This window comes from Ictalurus punctatus, chromosome 15 (genome assembly GCF_001660625.3).
Source record: "Ictalurus punctatus breed USDA103 chromosome 15, Coco_2.0, whole genome shotgun sequence".
Lineage (NCBI taxonomy): Eukaryota > Metazoa > Chordata > Actinopteri > Siluriformes > Ictaluridae > Ictalurus > Ictalurus punctatus.
In genome coordinates, this window is record NC_030430.2 from 11001980 (window position 1) to 11017840 (window position 15861).

Here is a 15861-nt window from a genome sequence, read left to right on the forward strand (position 1 = left end):
TGTGTGTGTTATTTCAGGATGGACAGAGGAGTGAGTATGAGCTGGTGTGTGCGAGTGCATGAGTATGTGCTTGTTAGAAGGAGAGCCAGCAGAAGGGGAAGGGCCTCAAGTGAGTCGACAAAAACAGCTGCCCCAGTGTAGTCAGGAAAACACGAGCAAGAGGCAGAGAAGCGAGAGGAGAGGGTGGACCAGCAAGGTCCAGAGCACTACTTTTTTATTTTATTCTTTTTTCTTTTTTCTTTTTCTTTTTGTAGAATAGTAACACAATCTTGAGTGTAAGAAAAGTTGTACATAAATAAAGCATTGCATTATTATATGGGTTGCGCCCTGTGTACGGATTGCTGCGGGGACGAGCCGGAGCCAGAGGTGCTCAGAGGGACTCTAAACAGGGAGAGGACACACAACAGGATCAACATGAGACTCACCAAGGTGAGTTATAGCAGTACATGGAGTACTCGTGTAAAGTATGTGCAGTTTCTTATAATACTTTCTTTGTAGTACTGATGGCTTATTTATCATGACACTGAATTCAAGCTCCTGTAGGTGATTTTGGAGGAATGTTGCAATCCTCAGGGGCGTTTTCACATACACCTCTGTTCTTTGGTCCACAGGACAGTTTCAAATGCTGGCCTCCATTTCTCATCATTTCATCCATTCTACCAAATGTGTCTGGCGCATGTTCTCTTTCTTTGTTGTTATCGGATTTAGTCCTCTTTATGTGTAAAGTGCTGCGAAAAAGTATTTGCCCACTTCTTGATTTTTTCTGTTTTTGTGTATATCTCGTATTAAAAAGTTTTAGATCTTCAAAGGTAATACAACATAAAACAAAGGCAACGTGAGTAAACACACTATAGTTTTTTTTTTTATTATTGAGGAAAAACAAGTTATCAAACACCTATCACCCATGTGAAAAACTAATTGCCCCCTAAAACTTAAAATCTGGCTGTCACACCATTAACAGCAATAACTGCAACCAAATAGATTTGTTAACCGGCAATGCGTCTTTCATTCACTTCTAGGTCTAGGACTTACTGCTATGATATGGATCATTGTCTTGCTGCATAATCCAGTTGCACTTAAGTTTCAACTTATGGACTGAAGATCAGACAATCTCCTTTAGGTTTTTCTGGTAGAGAGCAGAATTCATGTTTCCCTCAATTATTGCAAGTTGCCCAGACCTTGAAGCAGCAAAGCATCCTCACACCATCACACTTCCACCATCATGCTTGTCTGTAGATATGATGTTCTTTTTGTGGAATTCTGTGTTTGGTTTACGCCAGATGTAACGGGACCCTGTCTTCAAAATAGTTTCACTTTCGACTCCTCAGTCCACAAAACATTCTCCCAAAATGTTTGAGGATCATTAATGTGTGTGTTGGCAAAATTCAGACGAGCCTTAATGTTCTTCTGGGTTAGCAGTTGTTTTCACCTCACCACTCTTCCATGGATGCCATTTTTGTCTTTCTGATAGTCACCTTCTTCCTCATCATTTCTGGAATTTCTTTCAATTTTGTTCTTTCAAAACTTCATGCTGTTGAAAAAGTTATATTTAAGTGGTGATCTGAGGGAACAGGGTTTGCAGTAATAAAGCCTGGTTGCGTCTAGTCCAGTTGAACCACATTATGAGTGCAGTTTCACAGATTTGGGGGAATTAGTAACTATGGGGGCATATACATTTTCACACAGGTCCAGTTGGTATTGGATAATTTTTTTTACTTCAATGAATAACATTATCATTTAAATACTGTATTGTGTTTACTCAGGTTGTCTTTGTTTTATCATAGATTTTGAAACAATTCATATGAGATATGCACAAAAACAGAAGAAACCAGAATGGGGCAAATACTTTTTCACAGCACTGTATGTATGTGTAGATATACATGTATATGTATGTTTACTTATGGGGCCATGGTGGCTTACTGGTTAGCACATTTACCTTGTTGGGGGTTCGATTCCTGCCTCCAACCTTTGTGCACGGAGTTTGCATGTTCTCCCTGTGCTTTGGGGGGTTTCCTCCGGGTACTCCGGTTTCCTCCCCCAGTCCAAAGACGTGCATTGTAGACTGATTGGCATCTATAAATTGTCCATAGTGTATGAGTGTGTGCGCGACTGTGCCCTGCGATGGGTTGGCACCCTGTCCAGGGTGTCCCCTGCCTTCTGCCTTGAGTTCCCTGGAATAGGCAGTACAGAAAACAGATGGAGAGATGGATGTTTGCTCATGGTGTTGTGTAATAACCATTTCAGACTGTGGGAGCAATGAGTGAGTGAGTGTAACAGAGTGTGTGACAGTGCATGTATATGTAATCATCTATTCCCTGAGGCTTGCTCACACTGTGCAGTGTGGGAATATTAAGCCCTCTGTATGATGACACATTTGTAGCTGACCCTATGAAGTAGGTCTGGGAATCCAAGTGTGTGCGTGTAGAGTGAGAGAGAGATATCCCAAAACCTCTCCTCTCTGTAAGACATTAGCTTTATTCCATCATACTCATTTCATAGTGCTGTGGTCTAGAGTCTATGCCCAGATACATAACTGAGAACCTCCACAGAAATTTAAACGCTACACTTTATTCTCCCAGTCTTGTATGAGTAAAATGTAATCACAAGTCTGACTTTTATATTCATATTTTAAAACCAATGCTTGTGGTTTCTTTTGAGTTCTGTTGCTGTAGCCATAATCTTCGGTTCGACATATTTTTTTCATCTTGATACTGGTAGGATTATCGATCGGTATGGAGGAGGTTTGTGGTCATGCATTAAAACAGCATGTGATCATGTCAGGAGTAATATACTTCATAACTCTATTGGGTCATGACATGTTCATGAAACAACATTCAACAATATCACGGATTTAATAAATGTTGCAGTGCATTCAGTCATTACAAGTCCATAATGCTTGAATTAAATCCATGCTTGATCCTCTTCCAGTATGGATCGCATTGAATCATTTCAACTAATATGCTTGGCTTTTTTGTTGTTGCTTTTTATTTATTTATTTATTTATTTTTTGCATTGTTTGGAAGTAAACAAGATGACACGAAGGATGCTTGAGTTATGTGTCTGTGTGTATGCCCACGCCCAGCTGAAGTCTTGTGAGGGCAACAATGCTCACTGTGGATTTTGTTGGGGTGGTTTACGCTATATTCCTGGAATATCCTTGGAATGACAAGACTTTAACAAGTGCTAGTTTATGGCAGCCATAATCCACAGGCATGCGCCATACACCACACAGGAAAATGCCTGGTTAACTGGGTGTATATATAAAGGCCTGCTATTCCCATAACATAAGAACACAGAGTTGTTTGGACACATGTGATTGCATGTATGTTTTATCGTAGACATTACAATCTAAAGCCTTATGCATGAAAATTGTTAGGTTTAAGATCACTGTATGATTTAAGATTGATATATGAATTTATTTTGAAAATGTAAACTACTTTCGATTTTGGGTAAATAAACAGTTAACTCTTTTTTTTTTTTTTTTTTATTTTGTTTTTTAGCCAACCATATGCTTGGGACCACTTTTGAACCCTTTTCCAAGAGTGTACTTTGAGATGTAAAATACAATTTTGCTGATATTTTTAAATTAATGTAATATTTTTGGTCACTACAAAATTCTGCATGTGTTGCTTAAGGAATAAAACACAGTGGGGTGTGTTGATGCTGTTACTAACCCAAAGTTGATTATTATCCTATAACAGCACATCCTGAAATGTTTTATTCCTCTTATACCACAGCAGTTTGCCAACTCTAACAACTGTTTATTTATTTATTTATTAAAGAATGACACTTTTTTAAAAAAATCCATTTATAGTTCAAGTAGTGGGACATCCACAAAATGTTCCTATTACGCCTTATAACAACATCCCTCACTAGCTTCTCTTTTTTCTATACATGTGTATAGTGACAATAAAGGCATTCATTCATTCATTCATTTCTCTCTTGAATTTAATAAGACAAAACATTCAGCTTGTCATGCTATAGAGAAGCTGCAAATCACAAAGTCCTCTGTCCTGAAGATTTTTTTTTTCCCATGAAGAAAAGCTAAAAGGAACAGCTTTAATGAGACTTCTTCTATAAATGCTAAATAATCTTCACACAGAAAACATCATTATATCAACAACATTTTTTTTGGCATCCACCATACCAGTCCATGTTAGTGGTTAGAAACACTTCGGTATTAGAATGAGTGCAATAACGCAGTGAAAGGATCAATCTGTTTGTGTTACATCACTATAACTCTAGAATGTGTAAAAAAAACTCTTCTATGAGATCCAGGTTTGTTTGTTTTTTAATGGGTCTGAGCTTGCTTAAGAAGTTCTACTTCTCTAATAAAGGAAAATCTCCGTGGTAGGGTTCTATTGCGCAACCTTTAGGGTTCTAGTAATATTTTAGATTTGTATGATACCTGTTAGTAAGTGTGTGTGTTTACCACCATGATAAATGCACATAAGATTTACATGATTTAAATGTCTGGAGCTTGTTAAATAGTAACAGCGCTGTAATTTGTCTAATCAGGTACAGATTACATTTCTCCAGTCTACTCTAAAACACTCATTGCATGGCTACATTGCATGGCTAGAAAGTGTGAAAGAAAAAAAGGAAAAGGATAAACTGCATGTGTGTGTGTGTGTGCGTGCGTGTGCGCGTGTGTGTGTGTGTGTGAGAGAGAGAGAGAGAGAGAGAGAGAGAGAGAGAGAGAGAGTGTGTGAGTGAGTGAGCACCATCGCATGACTGTGGGTGTGGGAACAGAGAGAGATGGGATATGGAGGGTAGGAATGCAAAATGGGAAGGAAGAGGAAAACCACTGATGTGATTTCACTAGTTTCCCAGTGCCACTCCAGTCCACCCAGGTCACAAAAACAAATCACTATAATCTGGTTTCCTTTCTTTTGCTACTCGTGAAAAAAATTCCTCTCTCCCATAGTGGTGCATTTTGATCCAGATGTTTTGGGAATGACATGGCCATTAATGGGAAGAGAGAAGAGGAATTGGATTCAACAGTATATGTTCCCATACAGAGTAAATATTCCCATAAATCACCTGCTTCCTTACAAGTTGTGGCATTCCTATTTACTCATTTTTGTCCTCCAATCCAACACTTGCTCCCCCCCCCTCTTTGTTAGCCTCCCCAGTCTCATCTCCCCCAACTCCACAGCTGTAGTTGATCAACGCTTGGCTTTTCCCTTAGCCAATCATTTCTGTCCTCCCTCCTCCCGCCTTCATTTCCTCTGTCTAAATGTTCCCATCTCTCTCTCTCTCCTTTTTCGCTCATGTTTTCATTCCCCCTTTTAAGCATTCCATCATCGGGGCTCCATGACCCATTAAAGCAACATTACCTCACTGAATGTGTCCGTAATATGTCCTTTCTCTTTAGGCCATACTTTTCATGCCTAGGGCTTTTTTTGTGTCATGTTTTCTGTCATTAAATAAATGTCATAGAACCTCTTTTGATAGAATGGGATATTGAAACTTGATTTCACCTGACCAAAATTGCACCATAGACTCTACTGCTGTGGCCTATTAAGTCCCAGATTGCTTCCTCTGTCCAGTTCAGGGTCATCGACATGGCCATATCTCTCTGTTCTCCCTGTTCTCTTTCACACTGAGCTCATTTTTTTTCTAGAGGACAGAAGGGAAACAGGAAAGACGGGACAAGGCTACAAGCAGAAGAGGGAGGGGAGTGAGTTCTTACTAAACCCTTCTAATAAACAAAGGCTTTTTCTTCTCCATGTACCCTCTTCCCCTCTCCTCCATGGAGTACCCCATGGTTGTGTAAATACTGTAAATTCATGTCCACGTGGCTCAGTGACTCGAAGAGTGGGAACATATTTCATTCTTGGCACTTGGATGTTTGTGCTCAAATTCTCTCTTATTAGCTTCTAGCTCATGTGCCCCTGGATCATGTGCCTCGCACCTTTTTATGCATTGGTTGCTTGTGTTCTCCCAGGACCCTTACCTTTTCTCCTTTTCCTCTTTTCCATCATCTTTGTGTCTGTCTCTTGCCCATATGTCACTCTGTAAAAGCAGTCTTTGCAAATTTACACACACAGGGTGTAACAATTTGTTAGGAATTTGCATGATTTCCCTTGTTTCATATTGATTTGATTCATTCATTCATCTTCAGGAACTATTTTATTGCGGTCAGGGTCATGGTGGATCCCCAGAAGCACTGGATATGACCATTTTCCTTGTTTCATCATACGTAAATTGTCGTTTCAGCTACCTCCAGTTTCACAATGACACCAGGATCCAGTCGAAAACTGTAAGATCAGCAATCTAAGACACTGATCCACATACTACATGACTCATCTCACAGATACATGATTTGTGATTGTTTGCTTGCAGTATATTTGACCATTTGATACTTTTGAGCTCAGTTCAGCATCTTTATAGCTGACTATATACTTGTTATACCTGTAACAGCCTAGTGATTTATTTTACGCCCCATGTCTTCAGGGATTAATTCATGCTTAGTGTATATGTATTGGAATAGGCCTGGGCTATACTCATAAACTCTCGTTTCAGCTAATTTCATGGCTGTGTTATACAGATAATCAATCTGAATGAATACGCTTTGCTTATACGATATACGACTTTTATTTGGCTAAGAGGCTGTTAATGTCTGCAAACACTTCCTAAAAGGTCTTGTTTACTTTGTCGGTTGGGTTTCTCTAGTTTGGGCTTCTCACTGGAGACATTTTAAATAAGGATCTTGTAAGCCAAAGTCAGTTTTTAGGGATTTATATGTATATATCTATATTTTAGGCACCTGATGCGTTTGTGCACTTTTGTGTGATGCTATCTTTCACCACTTGGTGTCGCACTTGGTGTCGCAATCGGATTTTTGGTTAGGGCTGAAATGCAAGGCAATTATTGATCAATGTTTAGGTGGAATGTTTGTAAAAAAGGGACACAATTTTGCACAGCGATTTAGGCACGTAGATTTGACAGTAGCTATAAAAAGTCATATTGCCTAAATGTTGTACATCTCGGTGTGTTTGTTTCAAATAGTATCTTAAACCTTTTGCTTTCTACATGGTTTCATTTTTTCCCATGCAGTTTTCCCATGAACACGCAGTTGAACACACACTCTCAGAAACAAAGATGCCAAGTAATAACTTCCGACAAGGAAAATTACAATCAAGCCTACACCCTTTGAACATTTATTATGTAAATTAGTGGTCCATAAGGTCCAAGTATGTAGCTTAAATTATTTCTTTTAAAAGGTCAGCAACAATGAATAGTACCTTTATTTGTGAGTGTGTGTGTGTGTGTGTGTGTTTTCCTCCTATTTCCACTTTTTTTATTAATATGCTTGTGTTTTCCTTCATTTTCCGCTTTATTTTTATTATTCGTCATTCTCGTTCATTTGCTCAGCACTGGCGCCAGAGAGGATGAGAACAATCTTCCATTGATGTCCTATGAAGCTGGTTCCACCCATTTTCACATTCCAGCCAATTGGGAACGCGTTCTTCTTGGTGTAGCCAATCAGAAAAGGGCGCTTCGGAGAAATCCGTTCCACGGCGTCTTTTCCTCACGGCTCCGCCCCTGAGCTCAGAATTTGAGGGAAAGTAAACATGAGCGTCAGTAGAACAGGAGCTGCTGTACACTATTTACACTGAACGAGAATGTACTAAATGTGTTCAAACGCCACCATTTTAAACCCGCGTTAGTGCTGTTTTGAAGAGCAACATGAGCAAGGTAAGACTATAGCCTAGGTTTATCTGAAATGCAGATGGAGGTCATTGTTGTTTGTTTCTTGGGGGAAGATTTCTCCTAATTAAATTCCCTCATGTGTGTATTCTTCACCTCTTTGTAAACTTCGTTGTCATATCAGTTGCCATTCCATCAGCATCCTACTGACTGACAGCTCTGTGTGCTCTTGCGTGCGTGCGTGCGCGCGCGTATATGTGTGTGTGTGTGTGCGCGCGCGCGCGCTCCTTGTACACTGATTATATACTGAGTAGAGGACTTTTGCATTTGTGTTTTTCCTCTTCTGTGTTAAAAGTAACGAGAGCACAGCTTTAACGGGGTCTATTAAACACCACTGCTTATATAAAACAAGCTTGTTGTGTTTTCCATGTTCCCTGGAGCTCTTCACGGCAGAACTCGGTGGACTGCGTCAGACACGGAGTAACCCTTTCTTTACTTTTTCCAGAAGATTCGACGCGCTCATTGCTTAGCTTACATAACCATAATATAGCCTTCAAAAACGCTCCACACTTTCATTAGTCTTGTAATTAAGTGGGCTCCTTTGAAACACCCCTGTGGTTGTGTTGTGGGAACTGTTTTGAGTAGGCTGTGTCGTGAAGAAACTTGGACATGCCTCCAGAATCTTGACATTTCTCATTTCTGTTACAGTTCTGCTTCTCAGAAGTTCAGTAGAAAGTTCTGGTTCTCGGAAAAGTCGGGGGGAGTATCGTACGAGTCCCATTGTGGCGCGCAGAAATAATCCAAATCCAAAATTACCATCTGTCCCTTCATGTGCACTCCGAAGGGTATGAAACATACAGGCTTCTGTTGTACATGTAGTGCACTGTATGTCCACTAGGGAGGCATTTGGAATGTTGCCGTTGGTTACTAATGGCAGCTCCGTCACAAAGTATCAAGCGCTTCACTGGAGACGCTTTAATTTCACGGTCTTTGCGAATATGAAGGACGAATCAGACCACATGATGTGACCTCTCTCTCTCTCTCTCTCTCTCTCTCCAAACCACAGTTTCCCCTTCCAGTATCTTATTAGTCACGTTACTGGAACAACTGGCACTAATTAGAAATACCTTCAGTGGGCTAAGGCAGACAATTGAGAGACTAAGGTCTCATTTACCAACAAACATCACTGCAAAAGCAGTTTTCCGCAAAAAAAAAAAATTAAAAAATTAAATCCCCCCATCGCAAAGTATGGGGGGATTTAAGCGCAGCAAAATCAAGCATTTTTGGCTGCAACAATCACAAAGAAACTAACTATATATACACATGGCCCTCCACTAATATTGGCACCCTTGAGCTAAGAAGGCTGTGAAAAATTGTCTTTGTTGTTTAACCTTTTGATCTTTTGTTTAAAAAAAATCACAAAAATACTCTGCTTTTATGGATAGCAAACAAATGAAAAACAACATGGGATTATCAAAAAATAAATATCTTTGTTAAATATATGTGTGCAACGATTATTGACAGCCTGTTACTGTAGTCAATACTTTGTTACCCCACTTTGCCAGCTCTGAATCTTCTATAATGCCTGATGAGGTTGAAGAATACATGGCAAGGGATCTGAGACCATTCCTCCATATAGAATCTCTCCAGATCCTTCAAATTTCGAGGTCCACGCTAGTGAACTCTCTTCTTCAGTTCACCCCACAGGTTTTCTATGGGTTTCAAGTCAGGGGACTGGGATGGCCATGGCAGGACTTTGATTTTGTGGTCAGTAAACCATTTTTGTGTTGATTCTGATGTATGTTTTGGATCATTGTCCTGCTGGAAGATCCAACCACGGCTCATTTTAAGCTTTCTGGGTAGAGGCAGTCAGCGTTTCATTTAATATCTGTTGATATTTGATAGAGCCCATGATGCCATGTATCCTAACAAAATGTCCAGGTCCTATGGCAGAAAAACAGCCCCAAAACATTAAAGAGCCACCATCATATTTAACCGTGGACATGAGGTACTTTTCCATATGACTACCTCTCGGTGTGTGCCAAAACCACCTCTGGTGTTTATTGACAAAAAGCTCTATTTTGGTTTCATCTGACCATAGAACTCGATCCCATTTGAAGTTCCAGTAGTGTCTGGCAAACTGAAGACGCTTGAGATTGTTTTTGGATGAGAGTAGAGGCTTTTTTCTTGAAACCCTTCCAAACAACTTGTGGTGATGTAGATGAATTCAGATTGTAGTTTTGGAGACTTTCTGACCCCAAGATGCAACTAACTTCTGCAATTCTCCAGCTGTGATCCTTGGAGATTTTTTGGCCACTCGAACCATCCTCTTCACAGTGTGTTGAAACAATATAGACACGTGTCCTCTTCCAGGTTGATTCATAACATTTCCAGTTGACTAGAACTTAATTATTGCCCTGATGGTGGTTTCTTATAGCCATTTCCCATTTTGTGATGCTCAACAACCTTTTGCTGTACAGATATATTCCTTGGTCTTACCCATTGTTATGAATCACTATTTTTTGGCCTACATGTTACCTCATATTTATACCCCTGTGAAACTGGAAGTCATGGTTGAATAATTTCCTGTTCCTAGTCACCCACTCACTCATACGAATTCATAGGGGTGACAATAATTGTTGCACACCTATATTTAACAAAGCTCCCAAAATAAAAGAGCTTATTTTCTCACTCACCACTTTTCTGTGACATTCACTGTCATATTAATCAGAAATCCAGCATAGAAATAGTGGAGACAGCAAACACTTTCAGAATGCAGAGCAGCTGTATGAGGCAGTTGTGCTGCTCAATAAAGGCTCCGCTAGTTTGTGATCTACGAGATGACAAGCATGATGGTGTTGACAGTGGTATTAGGACAGGAGTTAAAGCTTTGGAATCTTATCTCTTTGAGCAGAGTGTACAGATGAGGAGGTGAGAGAGTTTTACAGACTAAAGGACTAAAGCGCTGCTGCATCAGATCCTTAAGGTAGAGATGTTGCAAGGGTGCCACAATCAGCAGGTAGTCAAATGGCATTGGCGATACGGATAAGACTGTGAAGTTCTGGCTCTGCTGCTAGTTATTTCATGGCTGTTTAATTAAAGTGAAGTCCAGCACTTAATGCGAGAGAGGAGCTGAAGAAAGCTGATCCTTCTGGAATTTGACAGTTAGCCAGCGCTAAGGTTCATTAGGAGTTCCTGAAATGCTTCAGCTGGTTCTCAAAAATATCTCCTTCTGAGCACAGTGGCAGTTTTGTAGGGACTGTGGCATTTTGGCATGTTACTGAATACACAGCCTGCATACAAACTGCCAGAATTTACAGCAAACATTTGGAACAGAGTGTTGATCAGAGTTGAACCAAACCCCTTCTAGACCTTGCTGAACAGTGTGATGCTGTAACACTGGATTTGCTAAACTGTCTCACAAAGGATTGACTCTCAATCTACACCTGATGTTTGGAGAGAATCTCTCTCTCTCTTTCTGTGGTCTTGTGCAGTGTATTTTAGACTTCACAGGATTCTAGGAGAGATTTGTTTGAACTCATATCTAACTGCAGAAGAGAGAAAACAGCTGTTTGCCAAAGGGAACTCACATGCTGCAGTAAATGTGCTGGCTGGCAGTGTGGTGTTAACAGCAGTTGTTTTAGCTGCAGTGATCACATCGATAACAGCGAAGTGAAAATTGCTTTCGCATCTTGCAATCCTGGTGACTTTATAAGACATAAGTCTGTAAAGGGAAATGGCTAAAAATGTGTTACTCCACACAGCTACAAATAAAGGTCAAGTACAGTACATTGTATACACGGGTAACAAATTAAAGGAAAGAAAAACAATATAAACAGAACAGCCTGTGATGTGCCTTGGCTGCGAGTCTACACATCTCTGAAACTGTACTGGAGGGATGAACACCATTCTCCAAAAAGATATTCTCTCAGTTGGTGTTGTGGTGACGGTGGTGGAGAGTGCAGTCTTACACATCTGTCCATAGATTTACGGTTGGGTTGAGTGACAGATTGTGCCCTGTGGATGAGGGAAGGTCTGCCTGCATGGGACCACTTCCAGGTTAAAGGCGATGACCATTCACGCTGACCTCTTGATGGGCAAATAGAAAGGTGTTTGGGGGTTTTTTTTTTGTTTTTTTTTTGTTCTTCTTTGATGGGTCACCTGTTTGTATGTAATTCAGTGACAATCAGTCCCTCGCAGAGGGTTTTTTGTGATTGTAGTGGCCAAAAATGCTTGATTTTGCTGCGTCTTTTTAAAAAAATTGTGATGCAACTTGAGTTTTGTCTTTTTTTTTCCGGAAAACTACTTGAATTGGCAAAATTACAACTGCACAAAATTGTTTTTGTTTGTTGGTAAATGATATATGAGACCTCTTTAGCGATACTCATGCTCGACACATGTGAATCAAAGAGGGCTTTGGCTGAATGCGCATTTTGATGACGTCACATGACGAGTCTTGGCCCAAATCTGCAGCAAATCTTCAGTAATTTTGAAAAACTGCAAAACTCCACCAAATATTGTGGCGTTTGCTCGATTTTTGCATCGGGTTCTGCAATCACAAAACTGTGGAATCCTGGAGGGACTGAACAATGCCAGAGAAAAGCCACTGAATTTTAAATGCAGTAAAATTAGACTACCCATAAAAAGTAGTTACACACAAGGATAGATAAAGAGCCAGGTGGTTTCAGTTATTCAGTAATAGGATGTTATGAACAATAGCTTGGCAGAACTCTCCATGCACGCATGTATTTTTGTTCATCTCGCGTCTGGGTCGTGTGTTTGGTGGTTTGTGTGAACTATATTTCCTGCTGCGTGTATCCCGTAGTCTCAAAGTCTCCAGTCTTCATTCTGACCACTATGAAAGCGAAAGCTTCATGTTTGGTAAGCTGATAACATGTGTCCTTCGAACTTTTCCTTGATTTAAAAAAAAAAAAAAAAAAAAGCTGCCGCTAATAGAATAGACTGTGTGAGATTAGTGTGTGACATGACACAGGTCATACAGTTTACAGTGCAGCAGGTGAGAGAACATGATGTCTGTAAAGACCTGGTCAGTGCATCACATCTTAGTAATGATCACAATATAGGCTTCTTTAAGTTGATCAGAGAAGCTTCTATATTTACTGTGCATGAAGTAACGATTATACAGTAGGTTTGTCCAGTGTGTTTATCCAGTTATAGGTTTATCCAGTAAGTTTGTCTTTTGTAATCCTTTGCTCTGTTTAAACTAATAATATCATGCAGGCATATATAGACGGTTACACGAGTAGAAAACTGACCTGCTTTTCAGCTGTGTAGATATGTGAAATATCACTATTTAAATTTTTTTTTTGTTTTAACTGGGAAGAAAAATTAACAGATAGATTGGGGTAGGGGGGGTGTTCAGATAGAAAAGTGGATTCTTGTTTGTTTTTGATGCTTGAAGGACTGGTATTATAGATGCACGTAATATAAACTGCTGCTACAGTGGTAATCTTTCATTACAAAATCTAAACAAGCAAGGCCCATGATCCACGCCCAAGAAACCGGTTTATAACGGTCAGATGTTTAATCTGAAATCTGTAACAGAGGCTCTTGAGAGTTTATGAAGTGCCAATCGCTTGGAAACTTGCGTGATGTGTTGGGAAGGTCGAGGGGACGAGAGGGCAGGAAACTTGTAACAGTGCTGTGCTGACCTCATCTCTGGAACAGGCAGTCTCTGTTCCCCTATTGCCTGTCCCACCCTACGCGCACACACACACACACACACACACACACACACACACACACACACACACACAAGTCCACCCAATGCTCTGACACACATACACACACAAATATACAGTCAGTTCCTTCTTTTGACCGTCCCACCCTGTTGGGACACATTGATTCATTGAGGCTAGAATTGGGGCTACATGCGCGCTCACACACGCACACATGAATGTCCCCTGCCGAGCTACTCCTGAGCATAATGAAAGGGGGGAATCATAAAGGCAAATCCCACAACCAAGCAATCGAGATCTACCAACTGTACTAAACACAGCTTATAGTCTCTTACAGGATAAACATTGGGGTTCTAGATTGTAACCTATTTAGTTATGCTCAGTTCCATGGGAATTGCAGCAGTATCAGATCTCAGAGGGACTCGTCACTGTCATTTAATAACAGGTCTTCTAATTTAGCAGCACAAGGGAGGGCTGTTCCTTGAACGTTGTTTAAACCTTGATGTGCGTTGTTTTGGTGGCTAGTCCAGAGCGCTTGTCCATCCCGTTACAGTTTGTGTTGCATCATTGAGTAAGGTGTCCAAACATCTTTATAGTAAATCTTATCCAATGCTAAAGAGCAGGAAAATGTAGTGATGGTATGGAAGGAGAAAATTGGGCATGCTTTTCTCTTCAGCACGTATAGCCGCTGTATCTGCCTGTGTGTCTTATTTCTGTGCATGTGTCCAGATTGTCCTTTGCTCTCTTCAATTCCTTCTCTGTTCTTTCATTTGGGCTTGAAGTGATGCGAGCAATGGGAGGGTCCTCACTCTTAAAGGCCATCTTTTGACTAAAGAGCATTTGGCTCATGCCCTGGGTGGCTAAATTTGAACAGGCTCTCGTTGTCTGTGCTCCAGACCCAGCGAGAAGTCCATGCCCAGGACAGGCGCTGTCAACACACCGTAGGGCAGTAGAGCCGTCCAGAGAGACAAGTTGGCTAGAAAAGATTAGAAGAGAAGTGCAAGTGGTAGAAGCTGGTGTGGTCAATCTGTACAGGTAGTTAGTGCTGGTTTGTAGTGATGCGTTAGCCTGTTAGTCATTTTTCCATTGGGGCTTGTGGGAACCTTGTGAGCTTTCAGTTTTAAAAGGTAAGAAACTTTTTCTGTATTCTCAGCCACACCTGAGTGAAATCAGTGAGACGATGTGGGGTGAAATTAGCAAAAGACTGTGAATGCCATTTGTCTATTGAAATATTTGACGTATTAGGAAGCGAAAATATCTTCAGTCAGATTTTATCTAGTATTTCTTATTACAAGTTTACCATAAACCAAATATTCGATTATTAAACCTGTTTCTCTCTCTCTCTCTCTCTCTCTCTCTATATATATATATATATATATATATATATATATATATATATATATATATATATATATATATATATATATATATATATATATATATATATATATATGTGTGTGTATGTATGTATGTATACATATGCGTATATATAATGTGTGTGTATATGTATATATGTGTAGTATATTTATATACTAATTTTAAGCTTTATATTTTCTTATTCTATTGATAGATCATTTTGCTTCTTTCTAGAAATAAAGGCTTAAAATTAGTCAAATTATCTGTCAGTAGAACGAGACTATTTAAAGCTTGAAATTAGTAAAAGAAAAAAGAAAGTTTAATCTTAATTTAATCTTCTATTTTGTTTTTTCTAATCATACGATAGGAAATACTAGATAAATCTGACTATATTCAAGATATGTTCACTTTGAACCATTCAAACAGATTTGAACCATAAAAAAATATAAAAGAAGTCGAGAGAGAATGCATAGCCTGTTTTAAAATAAAAGATTTTTTCCCCTGTTAAATGAAAGGGAAAAGTAAAAGGGAATCATGCCAGAGGATTGTAAGCAGTAGGCAGACTGGTTATTAGAGCTGCTGGAGGAGCTGTAGAGCCGAGCTGATCTTATCCTCCTGTAAACAGAACTTTTCTGCACATAAACAGTTTTTTTTTACTCACTCTTTGCATATTTTTAATATCACTCTTCCAACTACTACGGTATTGTAAGTTGAGAAAGATGGGAGATTTACAGCAGAGCACATAGCCTATCAGTGTTTATTCAGTAACTGTGTGGATTAGAGCTCTTTTTCCACATTCTTTTCTTGTTATATAAAGTCCTGTGTGTTTCATTTATAGCATGCTGATGCAAAATAAGAATCAAAAGAGAGGATTATCAATCACAACAACGTACTCACAACTTATTACCAGATATACACAACTTATACTGGTTTAAGTTATTATTATGTTCTGAAATCACTTCTCATAATGTCATGTTCTTAACCCCAATATTTTAAGCATGATCTTGTTTTATCTGAATTTCACTACCTGTGTTACTTCTATCCATGTCTACATTGGAAATCATGACACATCACACTGATGCTCACTAAACCAATGTGTGATTGGGCAAATTTTATTTTCCGTAGTCATATTATTATTATTATTATTAGT

General features: G+C 39.5%; 1 protein-coding gene across 6 annotated transcripts in view; it reads left to right on the top strand.

The window, feature by feature from the left end:
- The first annotated feature begins 21 nt into the window (after nucleotides 1-21).
- Nucleotides 22-15861, top strand: part of tns2a (tensin 2a) — a 48002-nt gene continuing 32162 nt past the window's right edge. For 2 of the 6 annotated variants that reach the window (XM_017486902.3, XM_017486903.3), the window contains exon 1: nucleotides 32-429. In XM_017486902.3, coding sequence (XP_017342391.2) covers nucleotides 316-429 — 114 coding nt within the window. In that variant the 5' untranslated portion in view covers nucleotides 32-315. Of the gene's footprint in view, nucleotides 430-5442; nucleotides 7705-15861 lie in introns of those variants that run through there. The other 4 variants (XM_047160351.2, XM_017486905.3, XM_017486904.3 and 1 more) reach the window with 4 other exon arrangements.